Below are 19,507 nucleotides of genomic sequence, written 5' to 3'. Positions count from 1 at the left end.
TTCAGCTATAAAAGTCCAAGAGGATTAGGCTTATCTAATTTGATAAGAAAAAACTCAAATTTTATCGATTCCAGTAAGTTGAAATTAATGTGAATGAACTCAAATCTCTAACTCTATCACAAGGAAGGAGTACATGTTAGCAAATATACAGATAACATATTTTGGGAATTTAGAAGACATTTTGCGAATTGATGATAAAAAGTCAAAACAAATTTTCGAAAATTAATAATTTGGATACACACTTTTGTATTTTGGAAACTGCAGCCATTGAACACAAAATCTTAACTGGAAACAAAGGAAGAAATCGGACAAGCTAAGCTCCATTTGACTTTCGACGATTTCCTTTAAATTTTATTTCTCTCTCACTCATGCTAAAAGAGACAAAAAAAAATTCCTAGGCGACAACTAGAACGACAATGAGACGGGCAATGCAAAAAGATTGATTTGGGTGAACTAGAATCTTAAGCATGAACTATACCTCAATGACGAAAAAAATCCCTTGAGAGAAATTTGAAATGTTTTTGCATTTTACTTCTATATTTTAAATGGGTATAACCTCATTTAGTATCAACAATCAGATTGTTCTTGTGAATCAAGTTATTGAGATCTCCACTTAACGATGTTGAATTCTTTTACCTTGACATAATTTGTCTTGAGGCTTTAATCTCAATCCACTGGATTTCTTCTATAATTAGTAAGCAAGTCTTTGATTAATTGATCCACAAATGTTCTATTTTGACCTAACACAGTCAATACTATTAAATCTAAATGATATATTATCGTCACTACAAGCATCACCGCCGCCGTCGTAGGCACATCAAAGGTTGAGTGTGCCGTGTACCATTGCCCCTACATTTATCTTATGGGCCACTAGTGTGGCCTCCACCACCATCGACACCACAAAAGCTTGAAGCATTTTTCATGGAAGTCCGTCGAGTTCAAGGTCGAGTATATCGACGAAGTTAATTGTACCTATTCATCTTCATTGACATGTAATGCTAATTCATTTATGCTCTACTTCGTAATAATTACCACTTATTATAATTCATGAAAATACTGATAGCTCATAGAGGTTTGCGTTTGTATAATATTTGTAAGCAAAGATGAGTTAAAGACCAAGGACGGCATCTATGTGATGATGAATAATCTTAATTTTAGTTGTGAAAATTTCATCCACCAAGAGTAAAAACAATAGTTATACCTCATAGCAGAAGGGTGTAAAAATCTAGTGATCCAAAATGTGGTAGATAACGGCTTATGTTAATGAACACTCATGTTCATGTGGTAGATGACAAAATGAATTATTTCGATATTGTTTCTTTTCTATGTACGAGAAATTAAATCATGTCATCCAAAAATATGGTTGAATCTTGTTGTGCGCAAGTTGCAACTGTAGACATCGAAAATCAAGATAATGTGGTCCGAAAATATGCAAAAAGTCTATTTACATAATTTTTTGAAATACCTTGGGCCATGTTTGGTATTCCTCTCAAAAACAATTTTTTAGTTTTTGAGTTGAAAAAATTGAAAACAAAAATTGAAAACATGTTTGGTTTAAGTTTTTGGAAAAAATTTTCAAAAATTTTTGAAGTTGTTTTGGAAAAAAGTAAAGAAAACTGAAAACAAATAAAAGGTGTTTTTGAAAAAAAAAAATTATTCTCTTCTCTCATCTTTCTCCTCATCTTCTCTTTTCATTCTTTCAAAAAAAAAAAATGAAAACTATACCAAACACTTTTTTCAGTTTGTTCACTTTCTCAAAAACAAAAATGAAAACTGTACCAAACAACTTTTTGAAAACAACTACAAAACAGTTTTTCAGTACAACTACAAAAATTAGAAAACAGAAAACAAAAACTTTTTGAGTTAACTACCAAACACAACCCAAGTTTTTTTAAAGCAGTTTTAGTGTATTAATGAGTCTAAGTAGTAAAATATCTCATACTAAGCATGTCTCCATGCCTAAGCATGTCAATTAAAAAACAAATAATATTAAAATACTAAGACAACATTTCATGTTTAATCTCACCCAGTTTCATCATACAAGAACAAGAAGGCTGGGCCGAACTTTGTTTTGAGGGTTTGGGCCGGTCTGACCGGGCCTGACCTTTCTTACACACTCGGATCTTAGGGTGTTCTTACAATGATGTTTCATGGGCTTATGATGAGTCAACAAGCTGACCTAGTGTAAGGCCTCAAGGTCTATAAAGCCCCATCCCGACAGGTCAAGTCATGATATTAAACAAGTTAATGAAGGCAATTAGTTATTGCTATTAGTGTAAGAAAAGTTTGTAGAGTAGGTTGAGAGAAGATAAGGCCTGATAAGCCGTAATTGTCTCCAGAGAGAGAGAGAAGTGAACATTACATCACACACCCACCATCCCATCACCCCATTCCTCTTCCTCTCTCACATGTCATCTCAAACTTCCCTTTTTTCTTCTCTCTCTACAGCGCATATACATACACATATAGATACACCCCTCACAGTCCTCTCCCATGCCAGCATGGTAATGATGACGTAGCTTATTAAATGAGGTTTTAAATGAAAATATTATATATTTTTTTAATCTTTTAACCAGCCTTTAAAGAATTAAAACCGAGGACGCATGCAAAAACCTCATCATGGTGTCCTCTCTGCCCCACGCAAACCCCCCTCTCTCTCTCTCTCATAAGCCTTCAGTTTTTAAAGCGTCTTATTCGCCAGATATTTACCCATTTTACCCCCTCTCTCTCACTTATTTTCCCAATCCCATTTTTTTTTAAATACATATACAATACAAGATTCACACAAGATCACGCAGAATCAAATTTAGCTTTTTGTTTTTTCAGATATCATAGCTGTTGTGCAGTACAAATTTAACTGATCCGATTCCGAGGTTATTACAAATAATTGCTTTCTAACTAATAACTTTGAATGATAATTTTGAAACAAAAAAATTAATTTGAATAAACACTAGTGTGCGTAGGTAAGCGTTATGAGAAGTGAAGGGTAGTTTAGTACATGCGCAAAATTTTAAACAGACGAGAAAAGAAAAAGAAAAATAAATGGAAAAAAGAAGAGGGAAAGCGAAAAAATAAATTAATAAAAAAAAAAGAAAGGAGCTTGTAACACTAACACCATATATGTGCACAGTGGAGGGAAAAAAAAGAGAGAGAAAGGCTGAGAAGAAAGTGACGAACCAATTGAAAACATCTAACCCCTCATCAGAACAGAACCAAGAAAAACATTTATATTATTTTTTCTAAATTAAATTTTAGAGATGTAAAATAAAAACTCCGCATCAAAAGCAAAACAAATTTTGCCAAAGCCAAAGCCAAAGCCATAAAGCAATCCCCTTTATCTTCTTTCTCTCTTTCTTTCTTTTTTCGGAAGAAGCAAAAATCACAGAGCATCCATGGCTACGAAAACCTAGGGATAGTGGAGAGAAAGAGAAGCGACCATGGAGATCGGTGACTCGGAGATCTCTCGTGTTGTTCTGGCTTTGGCCTTGCTTTTCCTCTTGTAAATCATTTCCCCTCGCTTTTCGCTCAGTCCTCGCTCGCGTCTATCTCTTTCTCGCTCGTTTCTACTTATATAGTATCTAAAGAAGAAGAATATCCTTTTGGGTGCTTCAGAGAGTCAGATCGCTGTTAGTTCGATCGCAGAGGGTGTGTTTGGGAACGGGGATATCTGTAAGAGAAGGCGAGAATGGCTATGTCCTGCAAGGATGGTAATAAACTGGGATTGGATAACGGTAAGTACGTTCGGTACACACCTGAGCAGGTCGAGGCATTGGAGAGGCTCTACCATGACTGCCCTAAGCCAAGCTCGATTCGCCGCCAACAGCTCATCAGAGAGTGTCCCATTCTCTCCAACATCGAGCCCAAGCAAATCAAAGTCTGGTTCCAAAACCGAAGGTACAACCAAATTCCTGCTCTTTTCCTTTCATCGTTGGTAAATCTTATCGTTTGTTTGGGGGATTTCAGATGCAGAGAGAAGCAGAGGAAAGAGGCTTCGCGGCTTCAAGCGGTGAATAGGAAGCTGACGGCGATGAATAAGCTGTTGATGGAAGAGAACGACAGGTTGCAGAAGCAAGTGTCTCATCTGGTTTACGAGAATGGCTACTTTCGCCAACACACTCAAACCGTGAGTGAACTCATTTCAAAGTCCATTTCTTTATGCCTAATCATTCTTAGTCTTCAATGTTCTTTCTTTCTTCAACTCAAGTGGGTACTGATTTATTTATTAATTATTACTTTGTAGACGACGCTTGCGACCAAAGACACGAGTTGTGAATCGGTGGTAACGAGTGGTCAACACCATTTGACCCCTCAACATCCGCCGAGAGATGCTAGTCCTGCAGGGTTAGTGGGAATCTGGTTGATGGGTCCTTTTCACTCTCTCTCTCTCACACACACACACTCTTTTTGTTCTTTTGAGCTTATGGATTTGTGGACTTTTTGTTTTTCCACTTTCAGGCTTTTGTCCATTGCAGAGGAAACTTTAGCAGAGTTTCTATCGAAGGCCACTGGAACCGCCGTTGAGTGGGTCCAAATGCCTGGAATGAAGGTATATACCATTCTTGGAAAGCCTAGAGTGGGTTTTAAGTGGAAACTTTTAACTTTTTTGGACATTGAAACCGTTATCACTACGAATCATTAATGTCACAACACCTTGCTTATCTAGATAGATGAATTTAATGTTCAAATAATAGATAACACTATATTTTAAGTATGAAGTTAGAACATTTTATTTATAACCAAAAACATAGTTATCACTACGAATCATTAATGTCACAATACCTTGCTTATCTAGACAGACTTAATGTGCAAATAGATAACTATATTTTAATGTGTGTTGAATTAAACCACCTATTGGTTTGAGTGGTTAAAAGTAAGAACGTTTTATTTATTACCAAAAACAACCAAAAAAAAAAGCTGAAGTAAAGAAATTTAACATTAAACTAAAAAGTAATGTGTTTTTTTTTTTTTTTTTTTTTAAAAATGAACAGCCTGGTCCGGATTCCATTGGAATCGTTGCTATTTCTCATGGTTGCACTGGCGTGGCAGCACGAGCCTGCGGCCTGGTGGGTCTTGAACCCACACGGGTAAGTTTTTGCAGCTCCTGAGTCTCCTCTGTCGCTTCTCTTGCTTGCCAATTCAATTGAAATGAAAAGTGGTCGTTCATACTTGCAGGTCGCGGAAATCCTCAAAGATCGGCCATCGTGGTTTCGCGATTGCCGTGCTGTGGATGCTGTAAGTGTGTTGCCCACCGCCAATGGTGGAACCATTGAGCTGCTTTATTTGCAGGTACTTTCTAATTGTGTTCTCTACTCATTTTGAATCAAATTGTTTCTTGTGCTTAGTTTATTTTTTGATGTGTTGTAATTGTTGCAGCTCTATGCGCCGACTACTCTGGCGCCTGCCCGTGATTTCTGGGTGCTGCGCTATACTTCTGGTTTAGAAGATGGCAGTCTTGTGGTACGTTCATTTTACCTATTATTGTCCCTGGCCCATTAAATAATAGTAACTATACAACTTGGTTTTTAATTTTATTTTTATTTTGAGTGTTGTTTATGAGTGTTTATGATCTCCCAGGTATGTGAAAGGTCTCTTAAGAACACTCAAAATGGACCGACCATGCCTTCAGTGCAGCACTTTGTGAGGGCGGAAATGCTGCCGAGTGGGTACCTCATCCGACCTTGTGAAGGGGGTGGCTCAATCATACACATTGTCGATCATATGGACTTGGAGGTGATTTAAATAACTTTTTTTTTAGTTGCAGGAAAATATTGTCTTTTATTTTTACGAACTTGATATATGACTTGTAACTCTATCGTGTTCAGCCTTGGAGCGTGCCAGAAGTATTGCGTCCTCTCTATGAATCGTCAACTGTTCTTGCTCAAAAGACAACGATGGCGGTGAGATCTTCTCTCTTTGCTTTCGACAATGATTCTCAAGCCTCAAGCCCATATTTTTACTGATCTTTTTTACCGCTCATCAGGCATTGCGCCAGCTGAGGCAGATAGCCCATGAAGTTTCCCAGTCATCTGTCACTGGCTGGGGGAGACGCCCCGCAGCTCTACGAGTACTTAGCCAGAGGCTCACGAGGTGAGACTATAGTTATGTATGCTGTTGTCTGCTTTCGATTGCAAATAGTTTGGAATTTTAAGGGATGTATTGTTTCAGGGGTTTTAATGAGGCTGTTAATGGATTTACTGATGAGGGATGGTCAATGATCGGGAACGACGGCATGGATGACGTGACCATTCTTGTAAATTCGTCTGCGGACAAGCTGATGGGCTCAAATATTTCCTTTGGCAATGACTTTCCCGGCGTCAGTTATTCGGTCCTGTGTGCTAAAGCTTCGATGCTCTTACAGGTGTGTTGTGTAGAACATTCTTTGCGGTCATGGAAACACTCTGGTTAGTTACCCACTTAGCAAAAGTCACGCCGATCGTTTGTGTGAATTAGACAATTTCTTGAAACATATTGACGTAGAGAGAGAATGGCGAGGCTTTCGATGTTTGTATTTTAGTAAGGACAAAAAGGATGAGTAATCTATTCTTGCCTGCTCTTACTGCTTTATTTATATTTTTACATTTCTCATATTAATCTTTAGAATATGTGCTCATGAGTTTCTCTACTCTGTAATATTGGCACAGACAGAACTGTATCCAATTGTACTGTTTTATCACAAATAATGAGTCATGGTTGCAGATGTGATCTTGTATGTTTAAGATATTTTTCACTGTTTGTTGACCTCTCGTGTTATGGTTTTCCCCAGAATGTTCCTCCTGCTATCCTGCTGAGGTTTCTGAGAGAGCATAGATCGGAATGGGCAGACAACAATGTTGATGCATATTCAGCTGCAGCCGTAAAAGTAGGCCCATGCAGTTTGGGTGGGTCCAGAGTTGGGAGTTTCGGTGGTCAAGTCATATTGCCTCTTGCTCATACCATCGAACACGATGAGGTGTGTGATCATACCACCACTTGCTTAGTGTCTCACAACTGATTATTTTGTGTTTATTTTATTCTAAACATGATTTGCTTTGCATTTTGTGCTTAGTTCTTGGAAGTCATCAAGCTTGAAGGTGTTGGGCATTCTCCTGAAGAGGCAATGATGCCCCGAGATATGTTCCTCTTGCAAGTAAGGACCCTCTGTGTTGGGCATTCTTCTCCTTATTGTTTTTTTTTAAATTCATTTATCTGTTTGTGACTTCGATGGTGATTCCACTATCACTAACAACGTAAAACTTTTAAGCACTGATACATGTTGCTAAGATTTTTCTGTACATTTTTTTTCCCCCAAGACTGATGTTACTCACTGATCTTATGTTGTCCACACATTTTAACTGGATTCATACAATTTAAAGTGTACCTATACTACTACAAATATGACTTGTAATATAAAAAAAATACATTATAAACGTGTACCTCTAATAAATAGTTGGTCGATTGTTGAAAATGACCATTTTCTTGCAAACTTTATTCATGAAAGTTACATTTTGCAGTTCCGACTATTTAATCATGCTTTAGATGTGTTAATTGATTCTTATATCCGTTCCAAGATCGTAGCTTAGTTAAATCTGAAATTTTTTAATTTTAACAGCTGTGTAGTGGAATGGATGAGAATGCTGTCGGGTCCTGTGCTGAACTAATATTTGCTCCAATTGATGCGTCTTTTGCGGACGATGCACCTCTTCTGCCATCTGGCTTTCGTATTATTCCTCTAGATTCTGGAAAGGTCAGTGCCTTGTTTACAACCCTTATATCAGCACAAAGAAAACGTATCTAAACTCGCAAGAAAATGATATGTCAGGAAGCCTCGAGTCCAAACCGCACCCTTGACTTGGCATCTGCTCTGGAAATCGGTCCGAACGGAAACAAAGCGTCGAGCGATCTCGCTGCGAATGGAGGCTGTGTGAGATCCGTGATGACCATCGCGTTCGAGTTTGCCTTTGAGAGCCACATGCAAGACCACGTTGCTTCCATGGCTAGGCAGTACGTCCGCAGCATCATATCGTCTGTTCAAAGAGTCGCGTTGGCTCTCTCGCCTTCGAATCTGGGCTCACACGCCGGTCTCCGCTCGCCACTTGGCACTCCCGAAGCACAGACCCTTGCCCGTTGGATCTGCAACAGTTATAGGTGAATGACTCTCTCTCTCTCTCTCTCTCTCTATAATGATCCCAAATCCTTACATGTGGTATCGTGGGTCTTGTTTAGGTGCTATTTGGGTGTGGAAATGCTGAAATCTGGTGGTGAGGGCAATGAACCTCTTCTCAAGTCCCTGTGGCATCACTCAGATGCGGTTATGTGTTGCTCACTGAAGGTGTGTAATATATTCCTCTGAATCTTGTTTGCACCAACAAACATTGCTCTCTTGCAAAAGGGTGATATCTCACATGGTGGTTGTTTTGCAGGCACTCCCAGTATTTACCTTTGCAAACCAGGCAGGGCTTGACATGCTTGAAACCACGCTGGTTGCGCTTCAAGACATATCGTTGGAGAAGATCTTCGACGACCATGGCCGTAAGACTCTCTGCTCAGAGTTCCCACACATAATGCAGCAGGTTAGTCCTTCTTCCTGCTGTTTAATTATTATTTCTAAATTTGTCCACACATTTTGAGTTTAAGGTTAATCTTAACTCGAGTAACCAGTTTTAACCAAAATAATTTAATTTCATTTAAACAAAACGATTTTGGTCGAGGCAAACCTCAGAACAAAAATTCAAGGTCAATGTTATTTGAGGTTAACAGAAATTCCATCGGTGCTGGGCAAAAATAAGCAAAGTATTTGTTTTTCACTTGGCCCTTAATTTCTAAAAAATATTGATAGTTGATTTATGCGTGTGATTGTTTGTGGTTGTGTTAGGGCTTTGCTTGTCTTCAAGGGGGAATCTGTGTGTCGAGCATGGGGCGACCGGTGTCGTACGAGCGTGCGGTGGCTTGGAAAGTGCTGAACGAGGAAGAGAATGCCCACTGTATTTGCTTTATGTTCGTCAACTGGTCCTTTGTGTGATTATAATAATTCCGATCCCTTGACTGCTTTTATTATCTTGTTTAATAGCTCCTTAGAAAAAGTAACTACGTACCCAACAACTCTCTTGGTGTTGTCTATTTTGGATGTCTTTTTCCTCTTGTCGTAACTTGGTCTGGATGTTGAAAGTACGGATGTTAGTTCTGTCCTTTGCTTTTAATCTTGTATGTGAAATGCCAAAACCTAGTCTCGTTTTTATTTGCTGCCTTATTCTGTTTCTTGCTGAAATCCTCGTGCTCATCAGACTGGCAAATAGCTAGGTTGAGAAAAGATTCAACGTTAAGCCAATAGTAGTTATCCAAAATATTGCAATTGGTAATTGGTCTTGGTTCGATAAAAATTGTTTCTTTATTTATCAGGTTTTGAAAAAATCACGGTCCAAACGCTAACCGCTCATTGAAGCGAATACTGATATTTTGACAATATCCATCTGAACCCTTCGAAATTTTGACTATATTACTGTAATTGAATTGATATTAGAAGATTATAAAGAAGAAGACATCTCATTACCTTTTATGGCCTACACTTTGGACTTAGTTGGTCTTACCCTCCGCTCTCGTTGGCCAACCAATATTTCAAGAAAAGGGGATTGTTAAAGTTTTGCTCTACAGTCGACGACCTTATATACTTAGTTGGTGACCTCGCTTGTTCGATTTTTTTTTTCATCAATGAGCGAGCGTAGCTCAAAAGAGCAAAATTTATGCTCAATATTGTGTGTGATGTATCGTTGACCTGGCTTGTTTGATTTCGGGAAGCTGGCACATTGATCATCTTCTTTCGATCCTAGTAATAAAGACGATACAAGCTGAGATCTGTTTATACCTTTCTTGAAAGTCGTTGCGATGTATGCAACTTATGGTTTTGTACATGCTTTCTTATGATAGTTATTCGTTTTTTTCTCTTGTTATGCCAAACAATGCACTTTCGTTTCAATAATTCAATATGTATCTACAGTTGCGCTAACCGTAGGAGTACCTTTGTTTGCCATGCCTCCTTTTACCATCCAACGATTTCCAACGACCTATGAGGCCCGCTGAAGAGTTAAAAAGACGATTATCGATAGCTCTCCGATGGTATGTGGTGCTTATCCACAGTTGTTGAGGATCAAGAGAGCTTGTTGAGGACCGAGCTTCAAATGTAATTAAAAATCAAGTACAGATTTTCTCGATTTTTAGTATAAAATATGTTGCGTTGGCTGTTTATGATGCTCTCTCCAATTGTTTCCGATTTTTCGAATGTTATTGATAAAATTACCGATTAAATTGATAAAATTTAAGATATAATTCATACAAATTTTCATTATCTCTGATTAATTTTGATGGACTCTCCAATTAATCGGATTCTCTTTAAATTTCATCGAAAATTTGAGAACACAAAAAAATTCCGTATTTTCTAAACTTTAGATTAATATTAAGTTACTAACAGGAACTATATTCTAATACATACTAATTGGAAATAAATTTATAAAATGAGCTTAATTACCGATTGCCTTCAACTTCAAGCCACATAATCTACATATGAGAGAGAGAAAGGAGAAGGAGGAGAAGAAGAAGAAGAAGAAGAAGAAGAAGAAGAAGATGATGATGATGATGAAGAAGAAAGGTTTATAGATTGGAAGGATATTTTCATCGAAAAAATATGACAAAAGTTTATTCTTTTAAACCGACAACTATCAAATTTAACCATGATTTTAATACGCAGGTCTAAAAAAAACGAAAATTTCCTAAGTAATCCAGATTGGTCAAGTCTATTTGATTTTCGTGTATTTTGAATTGTGCTCAACTGAAAAAGGATATATATATATATATATATATATATATATATATATATATATATATATATATATATATATATATATATAACATATGTTTTAGCCAAGGTCAAATTAGGTCCGAGAGGTTGGTTTTTTAGATATACATGGAAAGCTGAAAGATAAGGTCAACTTTATTCAAGGCATGCATGGCACGTGATGATGACTTGTGACAATTTAGGTGTTGGTTAGCTTTACTAACATGGACGTCTTCTGAGTATTATTATATAACCTACTGTGGTCTAGATTATGTGTGAAATCAGCACTTGAGTTCTGCAATGCACTATTTGGGAATTCTCGTTCACTACATTAAATTAGTATATGATATAAAAGAGCATGATGGCATTTTTTTTAATATGTGGCTGATTCTTTGGTTTGATATTTAACATTATTTATTTAATGAACAAAAAGAAGCAAAAGTAAGAACAACGTGTGCCTTGTGATTGATACATGATAAATAGCTATCCTATTTTACTTGTGTTAGTTTTTATAATTATGTCATGGTACCATAACAATGAATGAGGGGTACAAATATGGTATTGAAACGAATGGCATCAGGCCCGGTCAGAGCATTAGACCACCTAAGCAATCGTTTAGGGCCTCAATTTTTTATTAAAAAATAGGCTCAAATTTAGATGGTGATAAGACCTCATATTTGATTAGGCAGAGGCCCCACTCTAGACTTCCTCCAACAGTGAATCATCAAATATGTCCTCAGTTTAATAAGTCCTCTAATTTTATATTGCTCAGTGCTCATACAGGGAAATAGAATCATTCATTTGAACACCAAAAATAATACAGTAAAACTTATCCTACAAATATCCATTCATTTTACAATTAACTATTATTATTAAGAAATATTGTACATACATATGCACAAGTAAATATATATTATACTATAGTGACAAATAATATCAACTTTTTTCAATGGTGTAATTAACTCAACTTACTCAATAATTGTTTTGTTAATTTTTTGTTTTTTCAGTGTAATATTTTTCCTATATTTAATTTTATTTATCTACTCAATATGAGTAGAGTTCTTATTTAAGATAGTAAAAAAAAAATCGATTCTCTTATTGCATAGAAAAAAAAATCGATTTTTGAATGTTATTAAAATACTTAATTTTTGGCTTGAACCGATTCTTTAACAAGGCCTCAATTCTAATGTTCGCTTAAGGCCCCGGTGAACATTGGGCCGGCCCTGAATGGCATATGATACCAAAAAAAAAAGACAAAAAATTGGCTACTTAAGCCACCTAAACTATAAGAATTGTAAATTAGCCAACTTTTAGTAAATAGCCAACTTGTATACGTGGCAGCCTATTAACTACTTTTTTTACATGTTTGGCTGGATTAAATAAGTCTTTTATTAATCTGTTAATAAGTTAACTTGGTTATTTACAAGAAATTAACGAAATGTGAGCTATATCCCAATTCACTATAACTGTGTGGCTATATAACTTAATAACCCAAAAAATGATTGCAAATATCATTATTCTTAACAAAGACGAGAAAACCTATTCTCCATTAAACAATGGGATGGTAGTTTCTTAACTGTCATTTTTGTTGGATGACATAATTTTCTATTCTCAAACATGTTTTTGACGATGTTTATGCAGAGGTTATCGACAAAAAGTATTCTATTTTATAGTAGATATAGTTTGTGTTTTCTTTAATTCAATAGACAAATTTAATTATAAAATAAATGACACGATTACGGTAACACGATTAAAATTCGATTAACACGATAATTAAATGGTCGATACGAAACATGATTACGACCCGCACGAATATGACCCAATTAATATGATTTCACGAGTAATAGTACGATTACGGCACAGTTAAACAAGACTTATAATAATAATAATAATAATAATAATAAAAATAATAATAATAATAATTTATAACTATAAACATAAAAAAACACGATGAAATAAAATAAGGTATATTCACATCAATATCAATTCACGTATGTAACATATAGTCAATAATATACCAATTGACTTCGCGAGAGCAATAATAATCTATCAAATTAGTTGTTTTCAATCACTAATTTAACTAGTATGTCTAGTAGTGTTATCATAATTCACAATTTGCAATCACAATAACAATGTCTTATAATAATGTATCGTATTCAATTTTATTTGATTTCAATTCAATTCACATCGAACAATCACAATGACAATAGTCTCATAATAACGTAGTGTATTCATTTTTAGTTGATTTCAGTTCAATTTAATTCATATTGAAAAGTACAATTCACAATCACAATAATAATAGTTTCATAATAGTTTCTTTTTATTTGTGTCGTATTCAATTTTATTTTACTTCAATTACAGTCAAATGACTTATCCATTTGTTTTCGAATTCAATATCTAATTTTTATCCTAAATAAAGACACCAATTTTAAAGTTTTCAAATTCTTCTAGAAGCTCCATTACTTCTCTTTACCTTACCAATGTTATTTTTTTTTTATGTAATTTAATAAATTATTACTATTTCATATAATTATAAATTTATATTATTATTTCATGTAACTATAAATTTTTAGATTAATATTCAGATTTGATATCTCTCCATAACATTCCCTCCATTTTTCTCCATGAAATATCAATCTAATATTTAGTTTTTACTTTTACCCTCTATCATTTTCCCTCCATTTTTCTTTAATATTTGGCCTAATTTTTGTGTGATCTAATTATTTTAATTTTACCCTCTATCACTTTTCCTCCTTTTTTATTTGATATTTGGCCTAAACATAAGTACTAGCCACTCAGAAGAGAAGAGAAACAGGAAAGAAATAGATCCTCTGTAAGTTCCTAACTTGTTCAATTTTATGATATTATTTTGTTGATGTATTGTAAATTGGGGTAATTCTTTTGGGATATTGATTCAAAATAAAATGTTCTTAATTTGATTAAAGATACTGGGTTTATTGCATAGTGTAAAGAGATTATGATGCGTCTCTCTATTTTGACTGGTGTTGTAATTATACACAATTTCCTTTCATTTCCTGGATAATATAATGATTTTGATTGTAATTCGTCTTATTCATGCTCCTCTTTTTAGAGGAAAAGCTAGCTTCAGACAGATGAATCCATTGTTGATTATAATAATAGATATTACTTGTAATGAGGTATGAATAAGACGAATCCAACATCCTGTACTTGCATTGTTGGGATTATACAGTATCATCGAGATTGAGGTGACTCTGGTTACAATAATACTTTGACATTGAGATATATAGTGTTGGTGACACAGGTAATCCCGAGTATGGTTTAGTAATTTACTCTATTTAAATATAATGATATAATCGAATGGAGAAGCCGATGATTTCATAAAAGAAGTTTTGAAATTTAAGTTATATGACGAGAATGTACAATCCAAAAGTTCAAGCATTCGTATTGGCTAAAATTAATCATACATCTTCTTTTATTTATTTTTGTGAAGAATGATTGTATTTTAAAGTATATTTTTTTTATGACTAATATGTTTGAGATATTTTTATTTTGCTAAGCCTATTTTTTTTTCCTTCTTATTACTATGTTTTTGATAATTTAATCGTAACTAATTGAGTTCGAATGTATGAACACCATTACTAAATGGTCGGTTCGACCAAAGCCCAACAGCAGACGCAGTCCGGTTTTCAAAGAATTATCTAGGCCCAGCTCGACTCCTAGAGGTCGGCCCAAGCCCATAGAGAAGCCCAGTTCGCCAAAGGAAGGACGAATTACCCGCGTGGACCCAGTCAGGAGAATTCATCTCGGTTAGATAAAAGACCTCGCCGCGAAGACCGGATCTGGGATAACTTCGACCAGCAACGTGGCAGAGCCGAAATGATGAACGCGTGTCTACTTCAACGAATCCTCCCTTGCTATAAATAGAAAGCCGATATGTCAATTTTCGCACACACAAGCATACATATTGATTCTCAATATTCTTTCTTCTATTTCTTGTTCTCTGAGTTCATCCGTTTGAGTTCGGAACTTCGCCCCTGATTGTAATGCTACCGGTTATTAATAAAAGCATTAAATATTTATATTCATTTTCCGTTCATTTCTTTTCGAATTTCTCTTGCTACTTATACGACGTCATCCGAAACCCATATTTAAATAAATCAAATATATATCATAGTATAATTTGAGATTGTTGAAATCGACGTCAACATTTTAGTAATTTACTCAATTTAAATATAATGATATAATCGAATGGAGAAGCCGATGATTTCATAAAAGACGTATTGAAATTTAAGGTATATGAGGAGAATGTACAATCCGAAGATTCAAGTATTCATATTGGCTAAAAGTAATCATATATCTTCTTTTATTTATTTTTGTGAAGAATGATTGTATTTTAAAGTCTATTTTTTTATGACTAATATGTTTGAGATATTTTTATTTTGCTAAGCCTATTTTTTTTTTCTTCTTATAACTATGTGTTTGATAATTTAATCGTAATTAATTGAGTTCGAATGTCTGAACACGATTAAATAAACCATTTAACACGATTATCAAATGGTTTAATTTAAACAGTTATAGATATGTAAAAAATAAACGGTCGGATTCGGATTTAGATTTCAAACACGATTACTAAATGGTCGTATTTAGTTCTATCAATTATTTATGAAAACACGATTAACACGAAACGATTACGACACGAACACGAACACGAACACGAACACGAACGTGTCATTTTGTCATTTTACTTATTTAGACCTCTCTTAAATATTTATTAGTTGCAATAAATAAATAATACTGCCATGTATGCTTATTAGTTTGTTAGCAGTAGGTTTTAAAGGGTTTTCCAAGCTTCATATTTTTTTTGGGATAAATTTCCAAGCTTCATTTGATCAGTTGGTATTGTTTTTATTCATTTTATAGCAACTTGGGAATTTCTTTTATTGCAAGGAAAGCTACGCCCTTGAGCATAAAATGAGAATAAATAAGAAAAAGCGATAGATAGTGCCATGTACTTATAGCATTCACTAGGGATGACAATTTTATTCGTGTCGTAATTGTGTCGTGTTAATGTGTTTGTATAAATATTTATTAGAATAAAATCCAATCATTATTAATCGTGTTTGAAGTTTAGAACCAAATTTGACCGTCTATTTTTTTTATAGATCCATAACCATTTGAATTAAATAATTTAATAGTCATGCTAAATATATTACTTAATCATGTTTTAGACATTCGGAATTTTTTTTTGAATGTAACACGTTATTATGAGACTATTGTTATTATGATTATGAATTGCGATCGTTCGGTATGAATTGTGAATTGTGATTGTCCGATATGAATTGAATTGAATTGAAATAAAATGAAATTGAATATGAGATGTTATTAAAAGAATATTGTTATTGTGAATTGTGATGGTTCGATATAAATTGAATTGAAATCAAATAAAATTAAATAAGAAATGTTATTACGAGACTATTGTTATTGTGTATATGATTGTGAAGTCAATTAATATAATATTAACTATATATTATCATGCGTGAATTGATATCGATACAAATATACTTTATTTCATTCCATCATATTTTTTAATATCGATTTTATGTTTATATATAGTTATAAATTAATAATTTTACATATATAATATTAATCGTGTTTAACTGGGTCGTAATCGTGCTATTACTCGTAATTGTATTAATTTGATCATATTCGTGCGGGTCATAATCGTGTTTCATGTTGACCATTTAATAATCGTGTTACCGTTTCGTTTTGACCCATTATTTAATCGTATTAGCGTGTTCGATCCAATTAAGAACCGACCAATTTATTGAGATCCAAATCCACTTTAAATCGTATCGTACCCGTTTCGTGTTCAGACCAAATTACCATCCATTGGATTCACCACTAGAAAATAAGAGAATATAAAGTAGGAATTCATTAAAACTCTAAATAATAATGTTACTCATATACACATCGCTGATTAATAACTCATCATACTTAATTAAAAGAGAAATAATGTTCATAGCAAAGCTGGACATTAAACCAAACCAAAGCCTTGTTGCTTCCTTCCCAAGCAATGAGATGGCCAACAGCTATTTAGTTTTCTTTAAACAAGGAATCACTACCATATATACATACTCTTATGTTTCAATGTACAAATACATTTTGTTCCAGGTTGACCGAGAAAAAAAATGGAGACTATTGAAAAGAGGTCAACCCGATCAATGGTGTGGTGTTCATAATACTCAAAGTAAAAAAAAAAGAAAAAAAGAAAGAAGCATGAATTCATCTCCATAACTCTTAAGGAATGAGATAAGAAAAAAAGAAAAAATAAAGGCCACCAACAGGATGACCAAAAAAAACGATGTTATATGGAGACTCCAAAAAAGCAAACCCTATTACAACTTGCAAGAATAGAAAGCTTTTTGATCAGGAAGAATATTATACAAATAGTATATAGCTAGGGCTTCACAAAGGAAGAAAACCCTAACAATTATATAAGAAGTAAAATATATAGTCAAATAATAATTTTTATTTTCCTTACTTGGAACTTATAACTAGGACTTAGGCAGGGCGAGGTGAGCGAAATCGCGGGTGATGGCGGGAATACAGCTGGAGCTCCGGGCGATGCCTGCGCTGAGGGGCTTTTTGGCGGCGTTATCCCTAGGGCTGATGGACTTAGCCCTAAGGCGGCCTCCGTCGAGCTTGGCCTTGTTGAGCATGTCGCGCATGGCTTGGGCCTGGGAGAGGACGGGGTAGGCCCGGCCGAGCTTGTTGAAGCGAACGCAGGCGGCCGTGTGGGCCTTGAGGGCGTCCTCCTTGGTGGCCGCCCCGCCGCTGCGCTGGAACTCCTCCTTGACCGCCTCCGAGCAAAGCCCGCAGATCCAGCGCCCCATGAACTTGTCCCGAACTCGCTCGATGTACTCCGCCGTGCACTCCTCCACCATCCCGCAGCACTCGCACTTGGCCTCCTCCACCTCCGATATCGCCGGAAGCCCTTCCTCCGCCACTTCCTCCGCCGCCGCCTTGCTCAGCTCGAACGATATGTCCGACATCGTCCTCTTCAGGCAGTCCCCGGACAGCCTCCCCGGCCGAGAGCTTCCCATCATTGACTCTCCGTGAGGTGCCATGATCATGTATTGTTTTTCTGAATGATATATTCTGTGTTGAGTGTTTGTCATCTACTGTGTTCATATGTGTCTATATATATATATACTCTATGTACATGTATAGGTTTATAATGGTTGTTCAGTTGTTTGTTTGTGCTTGTGTGGATCTTGGGGATTTAGACGTCAGTTGTCATGAATGGGAAGTAATTTATCTAACTTCTCGTGAGTCTTTTTTTTTTTTTTCCTTCTCTTTTGAGTTAGTTGCCTAAAAGCAAGTTGGGGTTTTGCCCTTTTCATTTTTCCAATTATATGTATTTTTCTTCCTATTAATTGTGCGTGTGTGTGTGTGTGTGTTTCAATTAATGTATTCTTCTTTTTTCTTTTATTATTTCGGGTACATGTCTTAGTTATGTAATCAATTTCTAATTATGACGATGTATTTTGTACCAAGAGCTTTCATATTTCAGGGTAGTTGATCATTATTTGTGTAATGTACCTGTTGGAGTGTTTTCTCGGTCATTTATTATTACGTTATTAATGGTTGATATCAAAGTTATGGACCGAATTGCTCAGACTAGCAACTACCATTTTATGGCCAAAGAGCTTATGTACCTACTTTGATACGTTTCTAGAGCTATGACCACAGTATACATTCATTCTTCATCAATATATATATTTGCTTTTGCTAAATGAAATAAGAGGTCTGTATATTTAAATGCCATGATACAAATTAACATTGTCGCTAAGTTTGGTATTTTTCAAATTTAAGAGTCAAATTCGAATTTATTATAGTTCAAAAATTACTATATAATGGTATAGTTCGAGAAGTTACGAAAATATAAACAAATTATATGTATGCATAAAGTTAGTTATCAACGTTCATTGAAGACGACTTATAACTCTTTGAAAGGCCATATGCAGAAAAAAAAATTGCTTTCCAATTCACGTGTGGCTATAGGGCACCATAGAAACTGAAGCTCATTAAAAGCTCTTTTGGTAGAGTATACCATGAAAGATAGTGACAGCTTCAAAATGTATCCTCACAGCCATATGAATTATTAACTACTCTCTCTTCACGAGGGTGAAAAACTAACCAAATCATGGAAACATTTCTGAGGTTAGGAATCAAGCAGAAAATTATACGGTGTAGAATAAAAACTCGTCATTATACTATGGATAACCAAGTCATTACAAATGAAGAGCCTATGACCAGGTATTAGAAATAATTACGAGGGATATATCAAGATGCAAGTTAGGTTTCTGTTTTTGGTGTCGTCATGTGATCATTCACTGACATGGCATGGCAACGACGAGCATTATTATATAATCTTGACTTTTTAGGGGCAATTAAATCGTTTATGAACGTACGCTCTCGCAAATTGGTCTAGTCAAATGATTTTCTGGTTTTATGGTATTTAATTTTTTCTACACAAAAACAACCCTTAAACAGCTTAAAAGATATTATAACCTTAATAACCTGTTCCATTAAAAAAAAAAGGAATAATTAAAACAGAATCTTACTCTAACTTTCTAAATTTATTTAAAAAATACTTAGTATTTTAAGGTTAAATAATAATTTCATTTGTATTTTTAATAAAATATTATACGAAATAGT

General features: G+C 35.0%; 2 protein-coding genes across 3 annotated transcripts; one reads left to right on the top strand and one right to left on the bottom strand.

Moving 5' to 3' along the window:
* Positions 1–3,108: 3,108 nt before the first annotated feature.
* LOC149384769 (homeobox-leucine zipper protein ATHB-15) lies at positions 3,109–9,214 on the top strand. Of its 2 annotated transcripts, none has more exons than XM_089626828.1 (18): positions 3,109–3,894; positions 3,964–4,123; positions 4,241–4,356; positions 4,456–4,546; positions 4,989–5,084; positions 5,173–5,286; positions 5,374–5,457; positions 5,575–5,730; positions 5,823–5,897; positions 5,981–6,087; positions 6,166–6,358; positions 6,764–6,949; positions 7,046–7,126; positions 7,589–7,723; positions 7,799–8,124; positions 8,203–8,308; positions 8,400–8,549; positions 8,852–9,214. In XM_089626828.1, the coding sequence occupies exons 1-18, from the start codon at positions 3,686–3,688 to the stop codon at positions 8,996–8,998; spliced, it is 2,532 nt and encodes an 843-aa protein (XP_089482954.1). In that variant the 5' UTR covers positions 3,109–3,685; the 3' UTR covers positions 8,999–9,214. The 2 variants fall into 2 exon arrangements, with proteins under 2 accessions (XP_089482954.1, XP_089482955.1); XM_089626829.1 differs by having other exon boundaries at positions 3,110–3,894; positions 4,241–4,341.
* A 7,642-nt stretch (positions 9,215–16,856) lies between these two features.
* Positions 16,857–18,129, bottom strand: LOC149384768 (CASP-like protein (DUF1677)). The gene has a single exon (XM_089626820.1). It carries the CDS (start codon positions 17,962–17,964, stop codon positions 17,341–17,343), a length of 624 nt encoding a protein of 207 aa, XP_089482946.1. The 5' UTR covers positions 17,965–18,129; the 3' UTR covers positions 16,857–17,340.
* Positions 18,130–19,507: the final 1,378 nt, after the last annotated feature.

This window comes from Urtica dioica, chromosome 9 (genome assembly GCF_054948205.1).
Source record: "Urtica dioica subsp. dioica isolate 48M chromosome 9, U.dioica_male_clone48M_v1_H2, whole genome shotgun sequence".
Taxonomy (NCBI): domain Eukaryota; kingdom Viridiplantae; phylum Streptophyta; class Magnoliopsida; order Rosales; family Urticaceae; genus Urtica; species Urtica dioica.
Note: the sequence above shows the minus strand (reverse complement) of the source record. Positions and strands in the feature narration are given on the sequence as shown.